At 42.6% G+C, this 16,950-nt stretch overlaps 1 protein-coding gene across 6 annotated transcripts; it reads left to right on the top strand.

Annotated features, from left to right (window-relative positions):
* The first annotated feature begins 89 nt into the window (after positions 1 to 89).
* Positions 90 to 15,639, top strand: CDV3 (CDV3 homolog). Of its 6 annotated transcripts, none has more exons than XM_068674570.1 (6): positions 90 to 504; positions 1,859 to 1,938; positions 4,042 to 4,178; positions 5,174 to 5,336; positions 6,402 to 6,451; positions 6,583 to 8,693. In XM_068674570.1, the coding sequence occupies exons 1-6, from the start codon at positions 268 to 270 to the stop codon at positions 6,588 to 6,590; spliced, it is 675 nt and encodes a 224-aa protein (XP_068530671.1). In that variant the 5' UTR covers positions 90 to 267; the 3' UTR covers positions 6,591 to 8,693. The 6 variants fall into 6 exon arrangements, with proteins under 6 accessions (XP_068530671.1, XP_068530670.1, XP_068530672.1 ...); XM_068674569.1 differs by having other exon boundaries at positions 6,831 to 8,693; XM_068674571.1 differs by lacking the exons at positions 6,402 to 6,451; positions 6,583 to 8,693 and adding an exon at positions 12,880 to 15,639.
* Positions 15,640 to 16,950: the final 1,311 nt, after the last annotated feature.

Genomic DNA, 16,950 nt, shown 5'->3' on the forward strand with positions numbered 1-16,950 from the left:
GCCCGCCTCGGCGCGGGGGAGGCTGGTGAGTGGCTGGCGGCCTCCCCCTGCGCGGCCGCTGATTGGCCGAGGGGCGCGTCAGGCCGCGGAGGCCCCGCCCCTCCCTTTCGGGCCGTGTCAAGCGGCGGCGGCGGCGGCGGCGGCGTGAGGCGCGGCGGCGGCCTCCTCGCGCCAGGGCAGCCGTTAGCGGCCGTTGGGCAGCCGTTAGCGGGCCCCGGAGCCCCCTCAGCGATCACCTCAGGGCTCAGCGCCGCCGCCGCTGCCGCCATGGCGGAGACGGAGGAGCGCAGCCTGGACGACTTCTTCGCCAAGCGGGACAAGAAGAAGCGGAAGGAGCGCAGCAGCCGGGCCGCCGCCGCCGCTTCTTCCTCCGGCGCCGCCGCCTCGCACAACGCCGCCGGGGCGGCCGCGGCGGCCCAAGGGCCCCGCCCGGCTGACGGGGGCGGCGGCGGCGGCTCCAACGCCGCCGCCTCGGGCGCCGCCGGCGGCTCGGCCAAGAGCAAGGTACCGGGGGAAGGGTCGCGGCTCCCTCCGGCCGCGGCCCCGGGGCGCCGGCGCCTTCCTGCCGGCAGGGGGCAGCCCCGGGAGCGGCGCCGCCCCGGCCATGCGGGCGGCTGGGGAGGTTGGGGGGGGGAACGGCGTTTTTTTTTGCAGGGCCTCCTATTTTAGGAGTATAATGCGAGAGGTGCGTTAATGTGGAGACGGCGGTGTTTCCATGGAGATGGGGATGGAGGAAACCCAAACCGTCTTGGAGGCTCTTAAAAAAAAAAAAAAAGGCCGACCCCCTCAGCAGGCAGCGCGGTAACGGGAGGGCCCTTCCTGCGTCAGCTGGTGCTGGAAAGCAGGTCACGGCTCCTCTGCTCGGCGTTGATAGCATACAAGGGCCTAGGCCGGTGTTCTTTAACAAGCTGTGCTCCCAGCTGCTCGGCAGGAAGGAGGCTAAGCCATCGGCAGGCCCTGCTTGCCAGGTCTTCGTATTTCAAGTAATGCAGCATAGGAAGAGCATAACCTTCTAATTAGGCTGTGTGTTAAGCCTGTGACGAGGAACATGGGAGGGCTGCTTATCTGTTCTGGTCTGCTTCTGGCCTACTGTAATAGCACCGCAATCTGCTGATCGAGCAGGACAAAATTGGCTCACTTAGGTGGGTCTCCTTCCCCAGATGCTTAACCAAACTCCCGTCTTGAAACCTCGAGCAAGTTCTCTCTAAAGACTAGTATTCTGCTATCTTTCTATAGTAAAGTTGCCATAGTTCTGACACTTGCTTTTGTACTAGTATTTTTTCAGAAAAACACTATTTAAAATAAAGAGGCTGTAAATGTGATTTTGAACGTGAAAACTTGAACGTACTGATATTAATCTTTGTCACAAATCTACTGTAGGCTATCCCAAGTATTCTTTATTGTTTGGCTCCTAAGAAATAGGTGATGGAAAATTAAACCCAAAGCTTCATGTGCATTCAGGCTGTTATAAAAGCACAGTAAAAGGGAGAGGTCTTGCCCTTGCATTTCACTGCTCTCGACTGCACGGTCCTGCTCCCTACTTTGTGCTGTGCCTTGACTTTCCTCTGGCTTTTTTTTACTGGGCTGATTTGGTTTTCTTTCACTTGAATGCCTTTTTTCTGCTGAGGCGTTTTGTAGCTGTTCTAGTGAGTTAGAATCATCTCCCCAGTGCATCGTAGATGGCATACAGTAAGTTAAGGGAGGAGGGAGTGGGATCTTTTTCCCTGTTGGCAGTGGTGCACACAGATTGATCTGCCATGGAGCTGTGCTTTCACCACTAGTTTTCTTTGTCTTATCTTGGTTATGTTCTTCATCTTATGGTATAAAGGTGGTAACTTACATTTTTCTCTTCTTACAGGAAGAGGATGACTGGAAGGAGTTTGAGCAAAAGGAAGAAATTGATTATAGTGGTCTTAGAGTTCAGTCCATGCAAATAAGGTACTTTTTTCTCCCCTTTTCTTCCCCCCAGGGTAGTCATTTCATATTTCTAAAAACTTTTTTTCCTCTATGGAGTCCAGTGAAGCAGGGATCTATTTCTGCTAACGTAGAACCCCACTTGCTGTGGGGTAGCTTAGGTTACATATCACTTTGTTTTGGGTCTATATTTTGGTTGGGATTCACAATTTCTCTTATGAATGCTTAAAATTCCCTTTTTTAAAGAGTGCGAAACAGGACTTTCTCTGAGAGAAATGCAGGATAGTAATTCCCCTTGAATCACTTGACTGATGTAAGGATATCTGACTCCATCTGTGGTGAATTCGTCAACACTTGCATTTTTTTTTTTTTTTTCAAGAACATATTTGGTAAAACCAGGGTTCTGTGACAAGACCCCACAGGACTGCGTTTGTGAGTGTCATCCAAGATTCTTTGCTTACTTTTCCATTAGACTTTTCCTGTAGTTTGGTCTAAAATAAGTCTACTTACGTCTATTCTGGTTAAAAAACGGTTTCTTCAAGCTGGAAAAAAAGTATTAATGACCTTAGTTTCAGGCCAGAACTGTCACATAATTCTCCTTGTCCAGGTATTGATAATCTATGCAATGTTAAAATCATTTTACCTGTAACCAGTGTAATAGATGTTATCCTCACTGTTTGAGCAGGCCTCAGGCATGCGCTGTTCTACGTAGTTGAGTTTTTTTTTTCTCTTTGAAGACAGCTGGTCCTCTTAGGCCACTTACACATTTCTGGTCCACCAGCTCTCCGTGCCATCAGAGTGTCACAGCAGCAAGTGACATGTCCGAAAGGACAAGTAACAAGTGGGGCTGCTGCTTCCCTGGCAGCTGGCGCTGGTGGACTGAAAAGCAAGTACTGTGGCTTTCCAGACAAAAGCAGCGTTCTAAATACTTTTGATGCTGTGGCATATTTTCAGGCACGTGGAACTTTGTCACAGCATTTTGGAACTGCTCAGTTTGTGGATTCAGGGGGAGGTTGGACAAGCAAATGGAGGAAAAAAAAACACTGGAGGTTCTTAGTTGTCCAGCTCAGGAGATCTTTAAGCTGAAAACAAGACACAGAGTAATTTGAGGGGGGAGAATGTTGTATATGCTTACTCTGTTCTTGCTGGTCTGTAGGCATCTGCTTTTGGCTGTAGTTTCAGATAGGACAGAGAAGCATTTGGGCCCTTGGTCCCATTTATGGGTTTTGTTGAGTGTGGCCAAACACTGAAAGGCCATTTAATATTCAGAAGCGTTAAGCATTTTTGACTGTTCTCTGATTACTGCTTTTACAGAAAGCCTCTCTCTTCTTGATTAGTAGGATTTGGTGTGTTATAAAGTTCTTCTGTATTCACGCTTTGCTGTTCAGATTGGTGTCTTTTTTTAAACAGCCTCACCCCTCATGTGTGTCCCATTATACCATGCAGCTTTTCGTAGTAGTTTGGTCTAGCACGTTATTTTGAGTTTCTGGCTATTTCTGTGCAAAACAAAATAGTCTGAATAGAATATATAGTCAGGCTTTTGCGTAGGATTTATTAAAAAAAAAAAAAGATATTTTAGTCTATTTTTTTGGGTTGGCCACTTTTAAAAAAAAAAAGTCCAAACCAACCAAGGTTTTACATGCATTTGGGTAATATAAGAGTGTTTTCCAGTTGCTTGTGGTTATAAGGAAAAGGACCTCAGCATTGGTATTCTGCCACTATTTTTCCACAGTTTCTTCCACCTGACCAGTATTTCATGGAAGCTGGACTTGGAGCCCTTCCCTGCTTTCTGTTGTCATCTCAGCACACTTCTTAAATGCCTGTCTGTCACACTAGGAAAAAGTCTTAAAGCTCAAAATAATAAATCACTGTATTTGGTCACTTAGTACATTTTGGACTTGTTTTTTTTCTTTAAATTTTACTTTTTTTTTCCCCCTTATCAGTTGTGAAGTTGTGTAGCGCTGTACCAAAAACTGTTCTGGCGGAAGTACTAGCACAGCCGTCACAGGACTAACATAGTCTGGTTAAATCTTTGATACAGTAGCCATGAAATCTTGTCTGTGGTGACTGCGTGATCCGTGTTGAGTCTTAAACCTCTATTTGTAAAAAATAAATTCTCTTTCATAGTGAAAAAGAAGAGGATGAAAGTGAAAAAAGAGAAGAACCTGGTGACAACTGGGAGGAAACCGGTGGTGGTGTAGATAGATCATCTGGGCCTTGGAACAAGTCAGCTCCTGCACCAGCACCTGTTGTTGAACCAATTGGTAAATTTACCTCAGAGTTATTGATTTTACTGATCAGAATTAAGCTGCTCAGAAGGTTGAGTGCAAGGAGCAGTTCCTATTCCTGTGCAGGGTTCTGAGGAGCTTAATTGGTAATGCTGTCACTTAAGCACAATAAGCATGAATGGAGGTTGTTTTTTTAATTTCAGGTTTCAAAGTGGGGAGTTGGCGGGGGTGGAAAGCATCCCATTTTTAAATGAAATCCTTCTACTTTGCAATTTGCAAGAAATCAGTTGGAAGCGTTTCTGTTGATCTAAAAATACTGCTTTGACAATAAGTGGGTGTTCAGCCAATATCTGACGTTTCATATGTCAGTTCCTGAGTAAGGCTCAATGATTAGTAGCACACTGGGTTTTTCTTTTCAAATCAATTCGAGGGTATGCAGAACATGACATTGCAAAATGAATTCTCTTACTGGGAAAGGACTTGGGTTTTGATTAAAAATAATTCTAAGTATCTGTAGAGAGAGACTACTTCGCAATGATTCCGAGTTCAGACTATTCTCTTGCACTGAGAAATTCATTAAAAAGTGGGCTGCTGGGGTTTTTTGTTTGTCTGTACAGGCAAGGTTGTAAAATTACTGTGTTAGTTCATTGTAGATCGTTACTCTAAATATGAACTACTTGAATATTCTCTTCAGAATATGCAGAAGTGCTGTGAATGAGACTTGGCAAATACATAATTATATTTTTAGAACTCAAGTTTTAAACACCAACTGCTAATAGACTGCAAAAAAGATAAAGGAAGTCCTCAGTGGTACCCTGAGCTTTGTGAGGCAATACACTAGAGCCTCATTTTATTTAGGCTACTAAGGATGGGTTAAATTGGTGACACCTCGTTTCCTGCCTTGTCCAAAATATTAGAGCTTTAAGATGAGTAAAAACATACTTGTAAGTTTTTCACTTTTTTGTCAATTAGTGGTTTTAGGGATGAATGCAAACTTAACTCTGTTGCCTAAATGTTGTTCTTCCAACCAGTTACAGAACCCCCGGAACCAGTTCAAACTGGCGGTGTATACAGGCCGCCTGGCGCCAGGGAGGGCGGCAGGCCACGGAGAGCACAGCAAGGACCACCTGAAATCTATAGCGATACGCAGTTTCCATCGCTGCAGTCCACTGCCAAGCTTGTAGACAGTCGAAAGTAAGTACATGCCATTAGTTCCCTAGGAGACTTGTTTAAACTGCCGTCTTGAAGTTCTTATTTTTGGGCTTAATCCCTGGAACAATCTTTCCACATAGGAAAGATCGAACCAAGAATTTAGTCTCTGTTTGGCAAAGAGATGGGAAAGGTCTTAACTGTAATTTCCAACTATAGGAAGGGCTTCCCATGAAATAACTCTTACAGGACAGAGCCAAACAAGACTGCCAGTTACCTAATTGGCTTGCTGAGGGATTTCTCTAAGTAAACTTTCTGCTCTTGACAGCATCTGGTTCTGCTACATACTAGCCGTGGTGAGGCTCTTTGTTATTACCTGCCAGTAGAAATGAGTAGGATGTCTTGAATGCAGTTCCTTCTCATCAGAGAAGTGAAGGTAACTTAACTAGAGGAATGGGGTTTAATACAAATGCAAATCTGAAAACGTGCTGTCTGAGCTGTGGTTTAGAATGAGCCTCCCAACTTTGCTGAAGCATTTGTAGTGCTGAAGACTTGAGTCTCACCCTGCTTTTGAGTCCTGATCTTCCCATAAATTCCCTATAAATGAGAAAACTAGCCCAATACCTATTTCACTTGATGTTTTGTGATTTCTTAATGTGATATTGAATAATACAGCCTCACTGAAGCTTTGTTTCCATCTATTTTCGGTGTGGCTTTGTCTACTTGGCAAGTGAGACATGCTGTCATTGCGTTAGGGCTGTAATGGTACAAATTGGGCTACGGTGAAAACTTGTATGTTCCAGAAAGTGAATGAACATCTGTTTTCTAAAACTTATCCTTCATAAATGCGCTTTAAATTTACCTTTGAGAATGTCAGTATTGAGACTTAGAATGTAATCTGAACTGTACTGGAAGATGAGCTTGATTCTAGAGAACAGGCTATACAAGATTTGCTTGGGAATGTTTGGTTATTCTGTTAAAGCTCTAGGCCTTGGTGTTTTATGTTCATAGTGTAATGTTTTTTGTTGGGATGGGGGGGAAATCTAATAGAAATTCACAAATCACAAGCTAGAGATAAGATATTTACTGATTACATTTATTTTCCCGTAGGGATAAAGAAATGGAGAAGAGCTTTGAAGTAGTAAAACACAAAACTAGAGGTAGGGATGAGGTCTCAAAAAACCAGGCACTTAAACTTCAGCTAGACAACCAGTATGCTGTGCTTGGGGATCAGTAGAGCTGCATACACATTACAATTAAGGAATGCTTTTTTGGTAACCCTTCTACTAAGGTAACTAAACTACAGCTAACGGCTATGATGAACATGCCACCTTATTTCTGCTGGATCTGCTGCAGCAAGTGCAGACTACTTTGGCGTAACTGATTGGTTCTCCTGCACTATGGAAGCGTAATGTTACAACTTCTCCATTGGATATGGGGCAAATTAATGTAAATGATTGAACAAGAGTCATCAGTGTTCTTAAATGCTCAGAAAGATACCTACAGCCAGTGGTCATTTGAAAATCTTTTTATGTTCAGATACTGAGCCTTCGTAAAGGTTGACTACCTCAGACTTGCTGCACTCATTGTGGACACCATGTGGATCACAACTTCTGGAAGAGAAGGTTACAGCTGTTTTAGTGGCCATCTGAAACTTGAAACCAGCTCTACTGGATTCCTGTCAGAAATCCTGCAGAAGTCAGCCATTTGGTTCCAATTTGCTATAACAAAGATTTAAGTGACCTTAATGAAAAACCTATTCTGTTCCCCTTCTGAGGAATCCTGTCACGTGTAGCCATAGCCTACTAGAGACTTCTGGAGCATACCATACCACTCATACTATCCAAGTATAACACAGAGCTGTAGTTTGTTTACCTTTTTAGATAGCTGTACTGAAGTAATTGCAAAACAAATTAAAACTCATTCAGTATCAGATTTGAGGAATGATGGATTTGAACAGTCTGTTTGCATTAGACATTTTCACAGTTACCTGTTTAAGCATTTTTCTATTTTCCAAAAAAAAAAAAAATGCCTTCCTTGTTTCTGGTATCAAATTGCAGTATATTTAAATAACGATATTATAGTGAAATAGGGCTGTTTGTTTTTATTTTTGTCATGAAGTTTGTCTTTTTGACCCTAAGGCACTAAAACTTAGAGTTTTGATTTGACACCGAAGTATCCAGAATCCAAATACAGTCATCGGATTTTGTTGTCTTAAAAATGTAAGATACATGGCAGTAGTAATACCAGATCTAAAAAAACCCTTCTCCGTTAAGAATGGGTATTTGTCTGTTGAAGGGCAATGGTTGCTTGATAACCAAAATAACTTTGTATACAGAGGGATAACTAAAGCTTGGTAAGCCTTATTTGTTTGGCTACTTTGGTGAAGCCTGCAGGCTTTTTAAGGCAGAAATCCTCCAAGTGAAACTCGTAAATGGTGTTTATTCAAGTCAGGAAGTTGCGTAATAATGGAAGGCAGTGACCTCCCTATGTTGTTGTCATTTCTGACTTAATTTAATGGAAGTAAGCAAAATGGCACTGGTACACTAAGAGTATAGGACATTGCCCCTAACTTTGATTCAGTGAACAAAACCTGACAAGTGCTCAAAGTGTCCTGCTGTAACTGTTTTTCTTTTCTTATGCCAGAAGGAAAATGAAGTACAATTAGTGGCATGGTCCAGTGTTGAGATTACTGAGTAAATGCCAAAAAAAAAAAAAAGACCCAACATCTATGAGTTGCCAATGGCAAGAGAAACAAGGGAACAAAAACAAAACTCGCTTACTTGTGTGAGAGTACTGTGCATTTGCAGATGAGGATAGTGCTGGAATTGCATAGTTGGTTCCTTTTGATTAACTGCTGACTTGCTTTAAATCTACTTCTCTGAGGCCAAGGGGAGTTTTGCTGTTGACTTCGGGGTGGGGTTTCACCTGGTTCTTCTGTGCACAAACTAAAACTGGCCTTGTCCTTGTGGAGTTAAGTCTTTAAAACTTTTGCTAGAAGCTGCTATTAAACAGAGGGCTCAAGACTATTTCTAGTTGGAGACCGCGTTTGGAACCAAAACCCCACTGAAAGGCTGGTACCGATACCTTGAGCTCTTAGCCATGTATCTTCCTTGAAAATAGATTGTTGCCAGCGAAACCGTTGATGTGTCACTAAAAGTTTCTGTGGAATTCATGGTAAATGGACATGTCGCTTGATGTGGTAGAGATGTGAAACCTTGTCCCGATGCTCTAAAGCAGTTGAAATCACCAGTACATGTGAATCAAGTCCTAGTCTACTGTATGACGGGTAGATGAGACTGTCCATTTTACTGTCTTTGAGGTTTTGGGGCATGACTTCTGGCAGTTCAAGAAAATCCTGTAACAGCTTAAAATCAAATAAAATGGAAAAATATACATGGATCCTGGAGTCTAATGAATCTTTGCCTTTAGTACTAGCTTCTGGGCCTGCGACAGCTGAGCAAATGCAGTGTATTTGGGTCTCTTACGGGACAGGCCGTGGAGTGGGTGGTAGCGTTACTGTGGTCAGGTGGACTGTGGCTAACAGCGTGCAGCAGTGCATGTTAATAGGTTTCTATACATAGAAATCGAGTGTGCTACCTGTCGGTGTCTTGCTGCCACCATTGGACTGTTTGAGACTGAACTGAACGTGAATGAAGTTTTGATTTGCTTTTCACTTACTGTAGCTCCGCTGAACTGAAGAATGGCAAGGTCTGGTCACTGCTGTACAGCAGTCTCTGAGGAGTCCATCTGCTACTGACAACTAGAGGGATTATTTTGGGGGTCTTTGCTTAAACATATAATTCCAGTTTCTTTCTGGAGGGCATGAAGGAAAAAAAAAAAAAACAAACAAATGCAGCAGATTTCCACAGTAAGGAATGTTAGGCTATTTTGAAGCATTTCTTGTGTTAAAATCACTGCCAGCAGCTATCAAAACGCCTCTTGTCAGTGTTTTCCATGTAACAATTAATTGTTCTGTATGCCGGAAATGTTGAAAATTGGTACTCTTTGGAAGCTCAGTATGTTTTTGGGACTCAGAAGTCCAACTTTCTGGTTTGTTGCGTTCATCTGAGGCATGCGAAGAATGCCAATTCCATTCCTCCAAAGTGCTTGTTGAAGGCTTGTGCTATAAATGAAGGATTGTCAGTAGTAGATGTGAGCTTCTCCATACCAGTCAGTGGAACGTACCTGTGTGCTGCCTCAGGAGCTCTGTAACCTGTAACATTTTTATGGTGGGTTATTAATTTCCACCTCAAGGGCTCAGTAGTACTTTTTCTGGCTTAAAATAAAACCACAGACTTTGTAACTTACCAAGGCCATCAAATTAGCAACTTGCTAGAACATTAAGTGTCCAGTACTGACTGGGAAAGGAACAGTTTGCATTTGTGGTTCTTGGTGATGCAGTACTTCATGTTTAAAATGTTGAACTAAGCAATTTTGAAACAGTTGGACTTCCCAGTGCCTGCTGTAGGAACCTGGCATATGTATTTACTTGAGCTCATGAGAAATGTAGGGGAGAAATTTTTGTTGTTGCCCCTACCCACCCCCCTCACTGGTGTAATTGTGCTGGGCTTCATCTCAGCTGCAAATGAAGGGATTGACAAGCAGAAGGGACCCTCTCCTGCTTCAGTTTTCTTTGTAGCTAGCTTTACCAGTCATTACTAAGGTAACTCTCTTCTACTTAGGAGTAGATGAGCTACTAAAGGTACAAATTGTGTTAGGGCATCATAGGAACTAGCATGTGTTTTTTTTTTTTTGTTTTTTGTTTTTTGGTGTTTGACTGCATCTGTTGGCTTTTGAAACCATTCACCACAACACTGCTGAGACATATGCTGTTTAAGTCAAGGAAACCATACAAAATTTGATAAGGCTGCACATCTTGGAGTTTGCTTCTCTGGGCTTTTGCAATAATTTTTATATATATATATAAATTAACCCTGCTACCCTGCTTGAGCAGTTTTAAACCTGCGTGTTGCTTTCAGATGTGGAAAAAAGTAAAAGAGGGCAGGATATTCAAAAAAAAAGTTGTCCAGGAAAAACTAAAAGTTAATTTGAATACAGACAAGCTGTAGCAGGTGGGAAAAGAAAAGACAGACTCCTCAGTTTGTTTTCTGTTTTGGGTAAGTTATAACTGTCATGTATCTAGCTTGACTGCTGAAGTACCAGGTGTAGTTTTCTGTTGGAAAGAACACTGCACCAGGTGTAGTGTTCTGTTGGAAGCAAAATAAAATCTTTCCTTTTTTTTTAAAAAATAAAAAATAAAAACATGGAAAGCAATCAAATATAACACAGGGGGTGGGGGGAAATGAGAAGGAATAGGAAGGGTTTTTCTAAGCAGCAGTATTTAATGTATAGGGTGAGATAGTAAGAGGAAATGTGCTGCAGAGGTCAGGGCTACTTTCAGACATGACCGATCCATCCAACTTCAGATCAGCAGAAGCATTTGAAGTTCAGTAGTTGGGGAAAGTATCCTCTTTTTTTCCCTTTTTTAAAAAGTGTGCCTGGAGAGGGGGTGGGGGGATGGTTGCGTTGACACAAAGCTGTCCAACCAGTTGTCTAGACAGAGAACCAAGAAAGCACAACTTCCAAGATAATTCAACAGTCTTGTTAGGAAATAAGTTGCTTCATATTGAAGAAAACTTTTCTATTTTTGGATGGTAAAAACCTGAGACACTGATTTAAATTGCTACGAAGACATTACATTTTTGTGAAGCATCTTCTAATGGTATGTATATCATGGGTTTACATACAGTTGCTTAGAATACGTGTTCATATAGCAAGGTTAGTGAAGCTTTAATATTAAAAAAGCACCACAGCGTTAATGGAACATCAGAAGAAGTGCATCTGGAAAACTAGAGTGAAAAGTTTTAATTACTGTATGACTGGATGCAGTGAGAAGAAGCAAGCACGTTCTGTAGCAATACCATAAGGCCAAGAGTGGGATTTGACCATTGCTCTTCCCTTGAGCTGCTGCTAACTCTTGAGTAATTCAGTGTCACTTTGCCTCAGTTTCCCCACGTGTACCAAAAAAGAAACAAACCTCAGGTGTTGTGAGGCTGGTGCTGGTGGAAAGTGATACAGAAGGACTAAAACCTGTATAAAAATGACTTTACATTAGCTTTTGATATGGTACCCTAATGCTACTGTGGGAAGAACTTATTTCTACAGAGTGTAATATATGTGCTAGTCAAGTATTAGTAATTAGATGTTTTAATTTGTATGGGCAAGGGCATTGCTCAGGCTGAGCACTCTGTTTCCTCTCTTTGCTTAACTACATGGAGTATTAGCATAATGTTTTTTGTTCATACATGGAATACATCTCAATTAATATTGTATTTTGCAAACCCCATGATGGGTAAACTTCTGCTTACAGCCATCTCTTATAATGTGGCTGTTTTAAAGTTTGTTCAAGTGATGTGAATGAGATGTTCACTCATCAAAGTATATAGTTGTCAGGATACTGAGGTATTGTGTAGTAGTAAAGTAGTTTTCTTCCCCTGTCTGCATATAAACACACGTTCTTTCTACTGTTTGTCTTGTGGAGTAGCATGCAAATACAAAATAAACGTGAGGGAGAGAATAAACTTCCCTTCAAAACTGTTAAAATCTGATAGTAAAGCAGGCTGTGGAAGAAGAAGGTGAAGGGAAGGAAAACCACAAGGAAATAGTTACTCTTGTGGAGGTTTCTGTGAAGCAGTAAGACAGAAGTGTTCAGAAGAGCTGGGGGGGGAAGGAAATGTTCAGCAGATAGAGCTGGGGGGAGTGAGCTCAGGGAGAGCTGGGAAGGGAGGAGAGGAAGGAACACGGATGCGGAAGAGATGCTTACTCTGCTTACTGTTTGCTGGTTAAGCAGTTAACTGCAGTAGGAGGAACACGAAGAAATAACTTTTATGAACGTGCCCTTGCTGGCTGTTGCTGGTGATTTCAAGGTTCATTGCTCAGCACTTACAGTGGGCCTCTGCGAGGAAGCAGAGAACACGAAGGCAGTGTGCGTGCAGACGAACCAGAGCTCTGGCGGGCACTGGCCAGAGAGATGAGGCCCAGCAGCTATTTCCTCTAACTGATATTTTTATCATCACAGCATCTCTAGGACAGTTGTTAATGTGTATCAGACATGACAATTCTCTGTCAGAAATGGTTACTGTTAACTTTCAATGAACTATTGCAGTTCCTTCAGAGGAAATGCTCAACTAGCAGAATAATGAACATTAAAGAAGAACATAGGGGGCTTTTTGGCATACTTAAGATAATGACGAGTGGTATTTTTCTTGTAGCAATGAGATCAACAGACTGGTAGCAGGTTTAAAATGACTTCAAGAAGTGTCCTGTTACATGGTGGGTAGGAGAATTATTTCTAAGATGTTTATCATCTGCTTTTTTTCCTCCCTTTACAAATAAACTACCTTGTTCTTACTGTCTTTCCAGTAACGAAGGGCTGCTTCTACAAGCCTCTGATCACATTTCTCCCTGTATTTTTCTAATGTGTCACTTCTTTTAAGGTGCTGATGAAACAGCAAATATTCACTGAGACCCTCTAAGAGAAATATATGCTGTAATATTTTTCCATATTGTTCTGTCTTTAATACAGCCTAACATCTTATTCGCTTTCTTGACTGCAACTACACATTGAGCAGATGTCTTCATCAAGCTGTCCATGGTGATGCCTAGATCGTCCCCTTGAAAGATCACAACTAATTCAGAATCCACCAGAGCATGTATGAGTGGTTTAAAGCCTTTCCAGTATTCATTGCCTTGTTTTTTTTTTTTTTCCTGTTGACATCCATTTGCCACTATTTGCCGAGTTTACAGTTAGCTTACCCCGGCAATCACCATCTTCCCTACTGCTGACAAACCTACTAATTTTCTATGGGCATTGGATTTTGCCACCCTGTATGCTGAAGTCTTCAGTTTCATGTATATAATTCACTCTTCTTACCAGTAACTAGCATGGCATACTAACTTCTACTCACTCTGACCTTTTCTGTTTTGTTTCTTGTCTACCTTCTGTATTGCATTTCTTTCTAGCTCAGTTGTTACAGCATTGAAGCCATCAAGTTATAACTGTCTGCTTTAGTTCAAATAATATGCCAACAGAAAAGTGTTAGTTAAAATGTTGTCATGTTTTTCTTTTAACTAAAACAAGTAACTTATTCTGTATCTCTTTCAGAATATGTACAACAATAACAAAATGATTCAAACCATAAAAACAGGCTGATAAAAAGAGAACAAATGCAATGACAAGCAGCTAAAGTGCATATAAGCTAGGCTCTGGGAGATCCGATTTAATTGGTTTCAGTGGAGTTATTCCTTATTTCTGTCACTGGAGATGAGTTTCATTAAGTGAAATCTCAAATGAAGTTCTAAAGTCTAGATACAGCAGCCAGAATCAAGCACAAGAGAGAAAAAGCCCTAACGCAGACTTGTTTTAAATTTCTGGGTTACTCTTTGTTCCTGGCAGAGTTGAAGCAAAATGTCTTATTTGCTCTGGCCAGCAATCAAAAGGGCTCAAGCACGCCTGATCCAACATACCTGCTGTAATATCAAACTGGATGCTGAAATTAGATAGTTGAGATGAAGGCAGTGCAGCAACACTGGGGGGCAGGCTTAGTCTTTGTGGTTTGTTTCATCTCTTTACATTCTCATCATGTACTTTAAAGATCATCCAGCTGTAAATAATGCTAAGTCTTTAAGTACTGACAGCGTTTACCAGTACTGCTACATTTGTGAATACGGCAGAGGTGGTATAACAGAGGACTCAAGCCTGTTAGGATGTACAGCCTACCTCTTACCAGCTGTATTGTCTCAGTATCGGACTACTATCATACAAAACAGCTGCTTTCTGCTATTAACAAGCTCTGAGAGGATTGTACCTTGGATTTTGCTCTCAAATAAATTGTAGGTTAGGTGTTCAATCTGTAGTGCTTACTAGGATTGCCAAAAATGATTGTGGCTGCTGGGGGTTTATCAAGTTTACAAATTGGAGGTGAAGTTGTGTGTTTTTTTCCAACCCCTCTGAGAGCAGAGGTAGAACAGATGTAGCAATACCCTGTGTCAGAATGTAGTACTTTGTACCTTTTTCTACGCATCTGAAAAGACTTAGCTGTGCTGCTACCACAGACCAGAGCCCTGTGTGTGACCTACTGACCAGTCAGCACCCCCCGCCTGGCTGGTTCTCTGACTGCACTGTGTCCTTAACCTGGCAGTTAGGTAGAAGGCGAACTGCCTCTGTAAGCTGGCATGACTGTTTCTATGTAATTGGCTCAGCTATTCCTTTTCCTGCAACTCAGAGCACAGCAAAAATCTCTCAAGTATTTGACATTTAACCTTTTTTTCCACTGTAATATTCCCCATTTTTTTTTTAATTTAGCTGTGCTGCCATGCCAAGGAGCTCTAGCCAGGTGCTTTGAATTACTCACCATTTATTTAGAAAGCAGTTCTGCAAGCAAGAACTCATGAGTCTGGATCAGGCTCTATTCCTTCAGTCAGGGCTCTAGCACCACCCCTGCAGCTCCGCATCTGTTGTAAAATGCTTAGCATGTAAGTGGGATGTCCTTGAGTGCTGAGGAATTTAAATCTAGATCATCCAAGGCTCTGTGAGAACCTCAATCTAATAGAATACAGCAAAATGAAAGGAGTGGCACAGCCCAAGTGTTCTACTGTGATCCCCTAGAAGGAATAGGGGTGCAGGACTGGTAGCCTGTCAGCTCAAAGAGAACTGCCTGAGTTGGATAGCAATCGGCATGGTCTAGCCTCTAGGGTTTTTGTTTTTTAATAAAGAGATGAGTGAAGAATAGGAAAGAAGACGCACCAAAAAATGAACAAATAGGGAACTGAATTTGCATTCAGCGATGTACCAGAATGCCTCAGCACCAGAGCTGACCTGAAGGACTGAAGATAAAGCCCTTGGAATGATTACGGTAGAGTACAAAAGAAAGAACGATGCTGTCTAGCTGGGAAAAGGGTTGGCCGGGAGCCCGTTCAGCACAGCAGGAACCGCGTCAGCAAAGTGGAGTACAACGGGATCTATTTCTGAGAATCACTGTGTGGCCTCCCACAGTTATCACAGGAACCTAATGATGCCTGTATATTTATATAATTATATCTTTATAGTCATAATTTAAGTTCAAAACCTGAACTATATATATATATTTTTTGTCAGTAGATTTTTTTACCCTGGTTTACCTATCATGGCTTCTGCATATGACAACTTCTAATTGTGCAGTGCACACACCTGTTGTCTTTTTGTCCCATGTTAGAGTAATGGTATCAAACTCTGTAAAGCACTTTTGTGATGTTTCCTGTGAAGAAAGCTGAAGAAAATAAATTTATCTTAACAGCAGCAACTGAATTTATACCTCCACCTTTGTCTCAGTTTGTGTTCACTCATCACTTCAGCAAATCTAAGCACTTAGTGCTGGGTACAGAAGGGCTGTGTTCTGCCTGCTTTCCCCCAAGACCCTTCACTGCCCTTTTTGCCTCACCGCCTGTGCTGAACAAGTGCCTGGAGAACTGGCAGTGCTCAAAAGCCCCACGTGTGTGTGCGTGTGTGCCTGGGGAGAACCTGGGGAGCTCCTGGACATCTCTAAAGCTTACCTAAAGTGGAGGGGTAGGGGGCATAAAATGGGGATCGCAGCAGGTATGAAAGAAAAGTTAAAGCACCCTCCAGGCCTCCTGGGTCTCACCTACTACCCACACCTATTTAAAATTCCTATAACACAAAGCTGCATTTTAAAAGTAAAACAGCAAAGTGTCACTGAAATGCAAAATTAATGCAAAAAAAAGTGATTTTAAGACATTAGTAACTTTTTATATTTCTGTACCTGGCCCTAAAGCAAGGCAGAGATGTCATGGTTGACATCCACAAATAGTAAAAAGCACCACGCTGATAAAGCAAAGCAGTTGGTATGACTGTAGTCACTGCAGTTCAGTTTAGTCATCTCTAAGCTTCTGATGCTAGGGCCTTGGATGTCACCTTTTAAAAAAAGAACCAAACTCCTCATGGGCATTGGCACCTCCAGCTTGCCTCAGAAGTCCATTGTCACCCTGCCAGTGTGTGTCAGGGCTCACTGACGGAACAGGTACTAGGGTGAATCACAAGCACAGTCCTGCACGTAAAAGGCACGCCGCGCTCCTGCTCTCACCTGAGGACTCCCACAGCTCAGGCCCCTTGTCCCGTCCCTTCAGCAGCAGAGGGGCCGTTCTCCCCCTGGTTGCACTGAGCCTTGGCTGCTGGTGGCTGCTCCTTCCTGGTACCCACAACTGCTGGCGGTGCAGAGGCGTTCTATAATACAGGGGGTGTTCAGCAGCTAGAAAATAAAAAGTAGAACACAGCCCCCACCAGCCCTCACCTTCACAACAATAAAAATAGCTAAATAGACTGAGGGTGTTACACACGTTTCCCTGGGCACCTCTGCTGGGGCCCTGGCCGGGGGAACTTGTGCCCTGCTGTTCAAACAGGCTGCAGCAATTCCAGCTGCTTAAATAAAGCTCTTCTGATTTAAAAAGCACAGCTAAGCACCTTTACCCAGCCCAGCATGGTGCAACTGGCATACAGCACGCTCTCAGCAAACACACCCAGACCCCACAGCTACTGAAATGTCAAATAACTTGTCAGACATTCTGCTTGTCTGACCAAGAACGTTTCCAGCTGCTGGAAACT

Source organism: Anas acuta, chromosome 2 (genome assembly GCF_963932015.1).
Source record: "Anas acuta chromosome 2, bAnaAcu1.1, whole genome shotgun sequence".
Classification (NCBI taxonomy): Eukaryota; Metazoa; Chordata; class Aves; order Anseriformes; family Anatidae; genus Anas; species Anas acuta.

What these genes read in the sequence shown, in the direction of transcription:
- CDV3 (XM_068674568.1), top strand. Translation starts at nt 268, where the DNA reads ATGGCGGAGACGGAGGAGCGCAGCCTGGACGACTTCTTCGCCAAGCGG. An exon ending in GCGGCTCGGCCAAGAGCAAG is followed by an intron (nt 505 to 1,858) that starts GTACCGGGGGAA and finishes CTCTTCTTACAG; the next exon opens with GAAGAGGATGACTGGAAGGA. An exon ending in ACCTGTTGTTGAACCAATTG is followed by an intron (nt 4,179 to 5,173) that starts GTAAATTTACCT and finishes TCTTCCAACCAG; the next exon opens with TTACAGAACCCCCGGAACCA.